The 11,292-nt window shown below is 51.9% G+C and overlaps 5 protein-coding genes across 5 annotated transcripts; 2 read left to right on the top strand and 3 right to left on the bottom strand.

Annotated features, from left to right (window-relative positions):
- Positions 1-296: 296 nt before the first annotated feature.
- N7474_002718 (uncharacterized protein) lies at positions 297-3,965 on the top strand (the record flags this gene model as incomplete). Its single annotated transcript, XM_057194133.1, has 13 exons — positions 297-584; positions 643-1,083; positions 1,143-1,445; positions 1,498-1,545; positions 1,599-1,634; positions 1,682-1,854; positions 1,906-2,426; positions 2,476-2,515; positions 2,565-2,701; positions 2,763-3,102; positions 3,163-3,269; positions 3,319-3,732; positions 3,823-3,965. The coding sequence occupies 13 exons, from the start codon at positions 297-299 to the stop codon at positions 3,963-3,965; spliced, it is 2,991 nt and encodes a 996-aa protein (XP_057055488.1).
- Positions 3,966-4,595: 630 nt separating this feature from the next.
- On the bottom strand, positions 4,596-5,669 carry N7474_002717 (S-methyl-5-thioadenosine phosphorylase; the record flags this gene model as incomplete). The annotated part of the gene is made up of 3 exons (XM_057194132.1): positions 4,596-4,990; positions 5,055-5,564; positions 5,642-5,669. 3 exons carry the CDS (start codon positions 5,667-5,669, stop codon positions 4,596-4,598), a joined length of 933 nt encoding a protein of 310 aa, XP_057055487.1.
- A 240-nt stretch (positions 5,670-5,909) lies between these two features.
- N7474_002716 (6-phosphogluconate dehydrogenase, decarboxylating) lies at positions 5,910-7,463 on the bottom strand (the record flags this gene model as incomplete). Its single annotated transcript, XM_057194131.1, has 1 exon — positions 5,910-7,463. One exon carries the CDS (start codon positions 7,461-7,463, stop codon positions 5,910-5,912), a length of 1,554 nt encoding a protein of 517 aa, XP_057055486.1.
- A 544-nt stretch (positions 7,464-8,007) lies between these two features.
- N7474_002715 (sugar phosphate isomerase/epimerase family protein) lies at positions 8,008-9,129 on the top strand (the record flags this gene model as incomplete). The annotated part of the gene is made up of 2 exons (XM_057194130.1): positions 8,008-8,403; positions 8,467-9,129. 2 exons carry the CDS (start codon positions 8,008-8,010, stop codon positions 9,127-9,129), a joined length of 1,059 nt encoding a protein of 352 aa, XP_057055485.1.
- Positions 9,130-9,286: 157 nt separating this feature from the next.
- Positions 9,287-11,193, bottom strand: prnC (delta-1-pyrroline-5-carboxylate dehydrogenase prnC; the record flags this gene model as incomplete). Its single annotated transcript, XM_057194129.1, has 4 exons — positions 9,287-10,415; positions 10,469-10,830; positions 10,889-10,996; positions 11,056-11,193. 4 exons carry the CDS (start codon positions 11,191-11,193, stop codon positions 9,287-9,289), a joined length of 1,737 nt encoding a protein of 578 aa, XP_057055484.1.
- Between the last annotated feature and the right edge of the window lie 99 nt (positions 11,194-11,292).

The raw sequence follows: 11,292 nt of genomic DNA, 5'->3' as shown, positions 1-11,292 counted from the left end.
TAGTGCTTGTTGACACGAGCGTGTCGCCTGTTATGCTCTAAATCAAATGTATCGGCGATGCCCGCCGGTTTGCCTCTTTGTATGCTCAGGTCTAGACCAAGGGTGCTGTCCTTGTCGGTATCTTCTACTTTTTTTCCTCGTTCACGATTTCCTATCTGTGTATATCCTTGAAGTCCGAGTTCCTTTTTTACCCACCTGTCCCGCCTGTGAGATACGAAAGAAGGCTTTTGATGTCCGTCAGCGCATCTCTTTGACAAACCTCGTGCACTTCTCTTCTCAACACAGTGCGGTTTACAATGGATGTCAATCCGCAAGACGGCGACCTTTCCAATGGGTCAACTAAGCCAGAAACTTGGCCGCTTCCAGTAGGTGAAGACTCATTCGAGTCTGAAGGCCGAACTGAAGTTGCGTACATGTCTCGATCGTCAACTCCTCCTCTAGTTACTGCTGAGGTCGTACGAATCTTGTCTCCCACGGTTGTTCCGCGCGCAAGCTCGCGCTCCCGACGAGGGACACCATCTGTTGCTCATTCCTTGGTTTCGCACGCAATCTCTGAAAATGACGAAGATGATGATCCTATCGCGGTATGTGTTGACTGAATCTCGAGTTGGCTCACTTCACGGCAAGACTAACTTTGTACAGATGTCACGGTACTTGGCTCGAAGAGCAACCCTTCTCGGTTGGTTCGACGAGGCCCAAGGCAATTCTCAGTCACAAGGCTGGTCTTCGACTTGCGTCGCAGTGAAGATCCCAGATCAAGGATACTCCTTCTTTCCCGCAGACGTGTCTCCCCTGCTGGCAGATGCGATTTCCAGGCTGAACGAAACGGCTGCAGTGGCCATGTCTTCCAGATTGACCACCGCCATAATCGACACTATCACTCCAGGTCAGAAAAGTCTTATTGTCGACAGCACCAGTGCACGTATCCCAATTGTGGCCTCTCTAAACGACGTGGACCCAGCGTTGGTTCATCTCTCAAGAGCATGCATTGTTGTACAAGAGCGCGTGGTCCTAATCTGGTCTCATGATGCAAGTGTTATCCTAAACGTGGCGTATGATGTTGAGAAACAACTTGGTGGAAAAGTGAGTCTTTTTACCTCGGGTTCTTTTTACGTACTGCTAACCATAATGGTAACTACCAGGGCCCTCGAATTTCGACATCGACCACTCCTCGAATCTCCGGGCGTTCTTCCCCAATGGATTTCAACGGTTCGAATATGCTACGATCAACAAAGGCCGACAGCAACATTTGCTCTGTTCGAGGCGCGCTCGATGAGAAGCACGAGGTCTATAGCAGAGCTGTCGCATTGGAAGAAAAGACCAACGACGACACGCCTGATTTGGAAAGCAACTCGGCTCCCAGACCGACACTCCGAGTTCATGCCTTCAAGATCAGTCTGGCAATCATGCTGGTTATCGTGACACAAGCACTTGGCATATCCAGAGTGAGATTTTTAGAGCCTTATCTTTGTGCATCTGACTAACTATTGCCCGCAGTTGATAAATGAATACAGTTGGGATGGTAGTTACATCCGTTTTGCTTTGGTAGGCTCTTCGCTTCTTTACATTTTGATCTAGCCGCTTATTGAGATCTTCAGGTCACGACAATCCCGCCACTTGGTTTATTTTCATTGGTATGAGGTTTTTCTATCTCATTCTGGAGTATACTGACAGCTCCTAGTTCTTTTTCATCGTGTTGGTCACCAGTGTCTTCCAGATCTTTCTCCCAGCTGGGTTTTGTCTCAAGAACTCCAAGTTTCACTCGGCCATCAAACCCAACCCCAAGGCACACCGAGACTATGAGCTGCCCCATGTTACAATCCAAATGCCTGTTTATAAGGAAGGCCTCAAAGGGTAAGCTGGCTTGACTTCGTTCGCCTTTACATACTAATTCGAACTGTATAGTGTCATTGTGCCAACAATGATGAGCGTCCTTGCTGCCGTCGAATACTACGAAGAACAAGGTGGCACCGCCTCTGTCTTTATCAATGATGACGGCATGCAGTGCATCCAGCCAGAACTCGCAGAGGCTCGAAAGCAGTACTACCGAGAAAACGGAATTGGATACACTGCACGTTTGCCAAACAAGAAAAGCAAGAAAACAAAAAAGCAAAGCCGGTCATGCTTGGGATGGTTCCGCAAATCCAAGCCTGCTGGCGAGGACCCGGAGACTGAGAAAGACGATGGTCTGCCTCAAGCCTTGGCTAACGAGATTGGATTTGAACGGAAGGGCAAATTCAAGAAGGCTAGCAACATGAACTACGGTCTTGCCTTCTCAAACCGCGTTGAGGATGAGCTAGCCCGTCTCACACAATTAAATATCCAACAGCGAGGCTGTGCCATGGAGGATCTCACGGATGAAGACGATGATCATCTGTACCAGCAGGCGCTCAACAACATGCTCGCTGCTGATGAAGGTCGCACATGTCAGTTTTTGAAAACACAACTCCTGGAACTTCTACTAACAAACCCTAGGGGCCGAGGGCAATATCCGCATCGGCGAGATTATCCTACTGTAAGTCCATGCTGCAGTATATTCATTCAGTAACTAATCATTCTTACAGCATTGATTGCGATACTCGAGTGCCTGTTGACTGTCTTCTCTACGGTGCCTTGGAGATGCACGAGAGTCCTGAAGTGGCGATTCTCCAGCATGGATCAGGTGTTATGCAAGTTGTTCATAACACGTTCGAGAACGGCAGTACGTGTCTTCCATTTCTCCAGTCTTGGTTTATTTCCATCCGGTCTCACCATTTCAATAGTTGCATACTTCACAAACGTCGTCTACACTGCCATCAAATATGGCGTTGGCTGTGGAGATGTTTCTCCCTTTGTGGGTCACAATGCTTTTCTTCGATGGAAGGCTCTGCAGAGTGTTGAATTTGTCGATCCTAAAGACGGCCAGACCAAGTGGTGGTCTGATGCACATGTCTCGGAAGATTTTGATATCAGTCTTCGCTTACAGATGCAAGGCATGTTGGTCCGTCTGGCGACTTACCACAACGGTGGCTTCAAGGAAGGCGTGTCTCTCACTCTATACGACGAGTTGAATCGGTGGGAGAAGTATGCCTACGGTTGTAATGAGCTGGTCTTCCATCCCTTGTAAGTGATACTAGCTTTGCTCAGCCTATCAAGATGTCGCTTGCTAACACCTAGACTTAGCTACCAATGGTTCTACAGGGGTCCAGTGACGAGACTCTTTCTGCGCTTTCTTTGGAGTAACATGCCAATCACAAGCAAAGTTACCATCATCTCCTACATTTTCACTTGTAAGTCTATCTGGAATTTTGCCTAACGAGCCGATCTAACCCGTCCCAGACTATGCACTTGCGGCGGGCATGCTGTTGGCAACTGTCAACTACTTCCTAGTCGGTCTTTTCAACTCCGAAATCGACCATTACTATCTTCCATCGTGGGGTATCTGGTGCTCTTTGGTAGTTGTCTTCAATGGCTTCGCCTCCATTGCCTTCAGCATGGTCCGTCACCAGATGAAAGAAATGCCCTTCTGGAGGGCCCTGTTGAATGCGATCAAGTGGCTTCCATTCCTAATCATTTACTTCAGCGGCATCAGTTTGAACTGTGCCAAGGCTCTCCTCTGCCACGCTTTCAGTATTAATATTGAGTGGGCCTCCACCGCCAAAGAACCCGGCCCATCTGGGTTCTACATTGGGTTGGGGAAGATGGTCCAGAAGTTCAAGTGGACTTGGATAATTTGTCTCATCATTTCAGCTGGTATGTTCTCGCTGTCCCTTCTTTTTTTTGGTCTTTTTGTAATCTTATTCTCGACTGTTTTGCGGATATACTGACACTGTCATCGTCTAGCTATGATATATTTCGCCGTCGGTGCTCCCTGGGGCTGGACGATCAAACCCGGTCCCTACTCGGACGCTAACAATGCGATCATTCCTCTCGCTATTCAGCTTTGCTCTGCCAGCTTCCTTCCTTTGTTTTTGGGCTTGGATTAATGTTGGTATAATTGAAGATGCTTTTATAGAGACTGCTTTCTTGTTTGTTTATTTTGATGCACTAATATCTATCTACCTTTGGCCGTTGCTATCTCTAAATTGTCAACTGAAAACTTATGCTCTGAGTCAAAAAATCTACATCCTGGTTATCTTCAGTGTTTAGAATGCTGTTTTATTGCCCTTTCCGGCGAGAAAATGGTAAAATGTATCTCCGTAGTGAAAGTGAACGCCAATCCGCTCCAAAACCCTAGGAAACCCGATTTCATGTTTCATCGAAGCATAGTTATGCGGCTCTGCTTGGAACTCTTTCCAGCTGCCATTTGAAGTGATGAGCATGACAGGGCTGATACTGGCGGAATCTGGGACTCTTTAATCTAAGATCTATGGGACCAAGAAATGAACGTGGGAGGCATGTGAGGGATGGAATTTCAACCGGTTTGACAGTTGAAAATTTAGCAGCATACAGCGGAATTACACCTGAGGCCGATTGCCGTCATAGTCATGCCATGTTCATTTGCCCTACAAAAGGCATTCTATCCATAAAATATCTATCAAGAAGATATACTCATCAAATATGTATCCACAAACCCAGAGAGCCCCGAAAACCCATACGTTCATAAACAGTCTACCTCAAAAGTAGCCCGGGAACAACCAATCGATCTTCTTTCGGGCCTCAGGGCTCCAATGCGGCAGAGGCGTGCTAACACCAAACTTAATCGAGCCAGCCAGGTGCTTGGCGTGGACGAGATTAACGTTCACATCCTCGGCAAGGGCATCGAGAACGGCCGTCACGAAGCGACGCGCATTGTCGGCGTTGGCCTTCATGTTGCCCATAACCATCTCCACCGTGACGTCGGCGGTGGTCTCGTGCCAGCAGTCATAGTCCGTGGACATGCAGATCATCTGGTAGGCGATCTCGGCCTCGCGGGCCAGCTTGGCCTCGGGTAGGGCGGACATGTTGATCACGCTGCCGCCGAAGGAGCGGTACATGTTGCTCTCGGCGCGGGTGGAGAATTGAGGTCCTTCTATTGTATCGAAGGTTGGACTATTAGCGACAACTCGATAATCAATGGGGCGAATGTCACATACCCATGCAGACCAGGGTGCCGCGGTCATGCAGAACCACGCCGTCACCCTCCAAACTGTGGCCGCACTCGCGCACGATCTTGGCAATGCCCTCATCGAAGGGATCGCCGAAAGGGACGTGGGCAACCACACCACCCTCGAAGTAGGTCCATGGCCGCACACCCTTGGTGCGATCAATCACCTGGTCCGGGATGACAAAGTCGCGCGGCTTGATCTCCTCCTGGAGACTGCCGACGGCGGAGAAGGCAATGATGCTGCGCACGCCGATGGAGCGGAGGGCAGCAATGTTGGCACGAGCGGGAACCTCATGCGGTGCGATCTGGTGGTGCAGACCGTGCCGGCTGAGGAAAGCCACGGCAACGGTCTTGTTGTTGTGTCGGCATTGGTGGTGGAGGATGGTGATGGGGGAGGAAGGAGTGCCCCACGGCGTCGAGACGTTCAGCGAGGCCACTTGGGTGAAGCCGGGCAGCTCGCGAAGACCAGTGCCGCCAATGACAGCAATCGGCACCGGGCCTGTGAGATTGAGGACCGTCAGCCTAAATCAACCAAGCGGGGCATTGGAGAGGAAGAAGCGGGCAGGATACACGCACCATCGTAGGTATCAGGGAGAGCAGTCATTCTGCGGGCTAACTGGGTCGCGGACTCGTTTTGAGATTGAGGAAAGTGAACGAAGTTGCGACCGAAACACGTGGTGAAGACCCGAATTTCCACGCAGACCAAGTGGCGGGGTGGGCCCTGAATGCCTGAGGCAGCCACAGATCGGATCTATAGAAGGCGGCAATGGCATTCCCAAGGAAAGGTCCCACGTAAGGTGTACAATTTGTGCAGCTAGATCTATCTGCAACCACTTCTCCCAATTTACGCTGGCTTCCACTCGTAATGATGGGGCCCTTTCTTGACTGGTCCCGGATCTTCACCAGGAATACCCGGCTTGTTGTAGGCATGGGCACCAAAATAGTCCAACTGGCCCTCCATGAACTTGGTCGGCAGTGCCATGCCACCCTCATACTTGAGGTACTCCAAGCTCGCCGACATGGCGGGCATATACTGGTCCGACATTGTACCCTCGATGACGGTCTCCTTCAGCGCATCAAAGTTCTTGTGCAGTTCGCGCGCCACCTCGTCCACGAATTTCATGTTGGTGAGACGCTTGTTTGATGTCAGCGCAGGTTGCAACAGGTCGGCAATGTACTCGGACTGAATGATGCAGCCCGCACGCCAGATCTGCAGACATCGGCCGAGATCAATGTCCCAGCCTTCGTCGTCGGACGCACGGGCAATCAGCTCCAGGCCCTGACAAAAGGACGCCAGGAAGCAACAATAAACCGCGCAACGGAGGTTCTCAATCACGCTCTTGTGGTCCTGGGATTTCTCAATTGGTTTGGGAACAGGCATGTGCAGCTTCTTGGACGCGCGAAGTCTCTCCTCGCGATTGCCACTTGCGATGCGCAGGTAATGTGCCGCGGCGAGAGTCGGGCACGCCACATGGCGTGCTGCAGAGTCCATGATTGACCAGAAGGGTGTACCCTCGGTGCCATCATCATCCTGCACCACTTTGTCGAGGACATCATCTAGCACGTAACCATTGTCTCGGCTGGAGCCTTCGCCCTTGTAGTCGCCCTTGGCGGTTCTCTTCTTCTTCAACATATCGGAGCCGATCTGAACGAGGTAGTTGTTTCGCAGCTCGCCGCTTTCATTCCACTTGGCCAGGACATCTCCGATCTGGTCGTAGTCCATCCCCAGCCCGTGGTGCATAAAGGACCATGCCTCAGCCAGCACCGACATCATGCCACCCTCGATGCCGTTATGGATCATCTTGACAAAATGCCCCGATCCTCCCGGGCCGACCCGTGTCACGCATGGCGTGCCGGTCTTGCGGTCCTTGGCAGAATACATCTCCAACAGAGGCATGACGAGCTCCAGCGCTTCGGCATCTCCACCAGGAGACAGACTGGGTCCATGCCGTGCAGACTGATATCCGCCCGAGACACCCATTCCGATCCAACTGACCCCAATCTCGGCGCACTCCTTTTGGCGCCGTTCAGTCCGACGGTAGTTCTCATTGCCTCCGTCGAGAATAATATCACCCTTTTTCAAGTCCGGTTTCATCATGCTCAAAACCGAGTCGGCGGGGTGCCCGTGTGTGATAGAGAAGATGAAGAGCTTTCGTTCTGATTTACCCTCAAGGCTCTTGGTGAACTCGTCGATGTTGTAGAAACCCTCGATCTTGCCCTTGACGTCTTTCGCTTTTTTGGTCCAGTCCATAATCTGGTCCACGTTCTTCTTTTCCACATCCCAGACTGAGACGTCGAGTCCCATCTCCGAGAAGGCAAAGGTCATCATTGAGCCCATGTTACCAGCGCCCACGATTCCAATACGCTTGAAACTCCGAAGTGGCTCTGCGGGTGACATTTTGGATATTTTTGTTCGGGGGTGCTATTTCACAAGGGTATAGCAGGATCGGTCAGCCGAGAGCAGAGCGTTTCACAGTGTCAAGTGGGAGCGGCTATCTCTTGAGCAAATAGTCGGTGGTGGTAATCGGGTCTGCAATCCGGCTTGTTGTCTGTACTCAATGAGCGGTTTACATCATGGCGGCTAATCAGACTTCTTGAGAGGCGACCACCATCAAGTATGGGTGCGAATCCTGGCACGGAGTACTGGACGGAACATTTCTCCGAGGATGATTCAGGTCATCCGGGTAAAATACAAAGCATGGGAGAATGGTTGTTCTGATGAGACGAATGATGCAACATTGACGACATGGTCAATAATCCTAACAACAACCCCATTGCATCATGATGGACGCAGAATGAAACACAATCAACACCAGACAGGAAGCGCAGTATTCCACCGGAGCTCAATCGCAATTGCAATTGCCAATTTGGCCTAATATCTCGTGGCAACCGCGCCGCGCAACCAGGCCATTCTTTCACCAGGGAATAACATATTCGAAAAGATGGCCTCCAACATCGAATTCTCCTCCCTCCAATGCATCCCACTCTCCTATGCTACCTGCTCAATCGGCTGCGACCCCAGTGACACCCTCCCGCGCAAGCTTGAAGCAATCGCCCAAGCAGGCTTCGTCGGCATCGAGCTCTCCTTCCCAGACATAATCGACTATGGCTCCCACGTGCTAGGCCACTCCGTTGAGCCAGAGAACTACGCGGAGCTTGTGACGGCTGCAGGGGAGATCCGGAAATTGTGCGTTGCGAATGGACTGAAGGTCATGATGTTGCAGCCGTTCTCGAATTTCGAGGGCTGGGCCAAGGGCTCGCCGGAGAGGCAGGATGCGTTTAAGAGAGCGCTTGGCTGGATTGAGATTATGAAGATTGTGGGAACTGATTTATTGCAAGTATGTACCCTTTTTTTTTCTCCTCAAAAGATTGGTTGTTGAGAATTGTTTGTGGGGATATAGGTCGGCGCGACTGATACACCTGCCTCCAAAATCTCCACGGCGCGCGACACCATTGTCGCTGATCTCCGCGAATTAGCCGACTTGCTGGCCAAGCACGGATTCCGGCTCGCCTACGAGAACTGGTGCTGGTCCACGCACGCACCGGGCTGGAAAGATGCCTGGGAAGTTGTGCAAGCCGTTGACAAGCCGAACGTCGGACTTTGTCTCGACACGTTCCAGACAGCCGGCAGCGAATGGGGCGATCCGACCACCCAGTCCGGATTGATTGAGAATGTTCCTCAAGAGGAGCTGCGCGAGCGGTTCGAAGCCAGCATGTGCGAGCTCGCCCGTTCGGTGCCTGCGGATAAGATCTATCTGCTCCAGATCTCGGATGCGTACAAGGTCTCTCCGCCGCTGGAGGATAATACTGTCGGAGGACTAAGACCCCGGGGGCGATGGAGTCATGATTATAGACCCATGCCATATGATGGGGGATATTTACCCATTGAGGAGGTGGCTAGGGCGGTGCTGAAGACGGGGTTTCGGGGTTGGTTCTCGATGGAGATCTTTGATGGGGGTCCGCAGGGGAAAGGAAAGAAGTACGAGATGGATGCGTTTGCGAAGAAGGCTATGGAGAATATGCAGAAGCTATTAAAGAGCTGTGCGACTGATTGCAATAAATAGAGAGAATCGACCATTTTTGCGACTGTGGAGGGAATTTTATACACTAAAACCATGTCCGCCATTTTCCCTTTCAGGGAAGAAACATAACGCCAAGGGTAAAATGCAAGATGGTGCCCGTATATCATAAGACATGTAATGTCAACACGGAGAAATTATTCTAGTTGGCGTTGCTGGGATAGGCAACGGTGTAGGTCGGGCAGTACTCCTCCTTGATAGAGCGCAAGCTCACAAAGCGCGACAGCAAGTTGGCACTGCCAGCCTTGTCGTTCGTGCCGCTGGCACGAGCACCACCGAATGGCTGCTGGCCGACAACAGCACCGGTACTCTTGCAGTTGATGTAGAAGTTCCCGGCCGAGTTGCGCAGAGCGTCGTCAGCAACCTGGATGGCCTCGCGGTCCTGCGCGAACACAGATCCCGTCAGGCCGTAGATGCCGCTGCTGTCGATCTTCTCGCAGATCTTGGTGAAATCCGCCTCGGTGGCATCCTTGTACGAGTGAATCACCAGGATAGGTCCGAACAGCTCCCGCGATAGAAGGGGGTGGTCTGGGTTCGAGGTGCGGTAGACAGTGGGCTGGATATACCAACCCTTCGAGGAGTCATAGGTGCCGCCAGCCAGCAGCTCGAGCTCGGGGTCCTTCTTCGCCTCCTCGATGACACCAGAAAGCTTGTTGAACGAGGCCTCGTGGATGACAGGCCCACAGAAGTTGGTGAACTCAGATGGCTCGCCAACGTTCAACTTCTGCACCTCCTCGACCAACTGCTTCGTGAACGAGTCTGCGATGGAAGAGGCAACGTATACGCGGGAAGTAGCGCTACACTTCTGGCCCTGGAATTCAAAGGCACCACGCACGGTCTGGACCACCGCGTTGCGGACGTCTGCCGACTTGTGGACCAGATGGAAGTTCTTGCCACCAGTCTCGCCAACGATCCGAGGGTAGGAGCGGTATTTGCCATCCGCCACACCCTGAGAAATCTTACCGTACAGCATGCGGAAGACATCCGTGCTGCCAGTGAAGTGGAGGGCAGCAAATTCGCGGTGGTTGAGGACAGTGCTGGTCACTTCTTCAGCCTCGCCAGGCACGAACTGGATGACATCCTTGGGAAGTCCGGCCTCGAGCAGGATCTGGTGGACCAGCCAGTTGGAGGCAATGGCGGATGGAGAGGGCTTCCACACCACAACGTTGCCCATCAAAGCAGGCGCGCCAGCCAGGTTTCCACCGATCGCAGTGAAGTTGAACGGGCTGATCGCATAGACAAAGCCTTCCAGGGGACGATATTCAAGACGGCTGGTATAGAGTTAGCAAAAGGTAGTTTTCATGCGAGCAAAAAAGAAACTCACTTCCACACTCCAGGCGCATGGTGCACCGGCTGCTGCGCATACAGCTCCTCGGCGTACTTGACGCCAAATCGGAAGAAATCGACCAGCTCAGCAGCCGAATCAATCTCGGCCTGCCAGGCATTCTTACCTTGGCCGTGCATGGTCAAAGCCATGATTTCATAACGGTACTTGGTCGCAATCAAATCAGCGGCCTTCAGGAAGATGCTGGCGCGTTCGGCAAAAGGAGTTGCAGCCCAGGACTTGCGAGCAGCCAGAGCCGCGTCAATAGCGGACTCGACATCCGCTTTGGAAGCATTGGAGTAGGTGGCGAGCGGAGCGTGGGTGGAAGGATTGGTCTGCGTAAAGGTCTGAGAGCTTTTAATCTGTAGCGAATTGAGTTAAATGGCTACATGTATTTTTCTTGGTCGATCAAGCACTTACCTCCTTCCCCGCAACCACCAGAGGCACGGTGAGGGGAGCATTCTTCTTGGTGGCGGCGAGCGCGTCTTCCAAACCCTTGCGGTCCGGTGAGCCAGGCACGTAGTGCTTCTGAAATCCATCGTTAGAGAGAGCCAAAATTGTTATTGCTTCCAAAAATAACAACTCACGTTCGGTTCGTTGTTAATCTGCGGAATCTTAAAGGTTGCGTACGTGCCCAAGGCCCGCGAGCTTGGAGACACGCGCGAGGTGAGCGACTGCCACCGCGCAACAGAGGGAGCTCTGGCACGCATGAGAACCGACTGCATCTTGGAGATCTTGAGCTACAATAAACCAGAGGAGAACGGTGGAAGATGCAGAGGGGAAGAAAAAGAAGTAAAGAAGGAGAATGTGTCCGTTGGAGAAGC

Source organism: Penicillium riverlandense (genome assembly GCF_028828495.1).
Source record: "Penicillium riverlandense strain IBT 135883 chromosome Unknown utg000002l_segment0_segment0, whole genome shotgun sequence".
NCBI lineage: Eukaryota > Fungi > Ascomycota > Eurotiomycetes > Eurotiales > Aspergillaceae > Penicillium > Penicillium riverlandense.
Note: the sequence above shows the minus strand (reverse complement) of the source record. Positions and strands in the feature narration are given on the sequence as shown.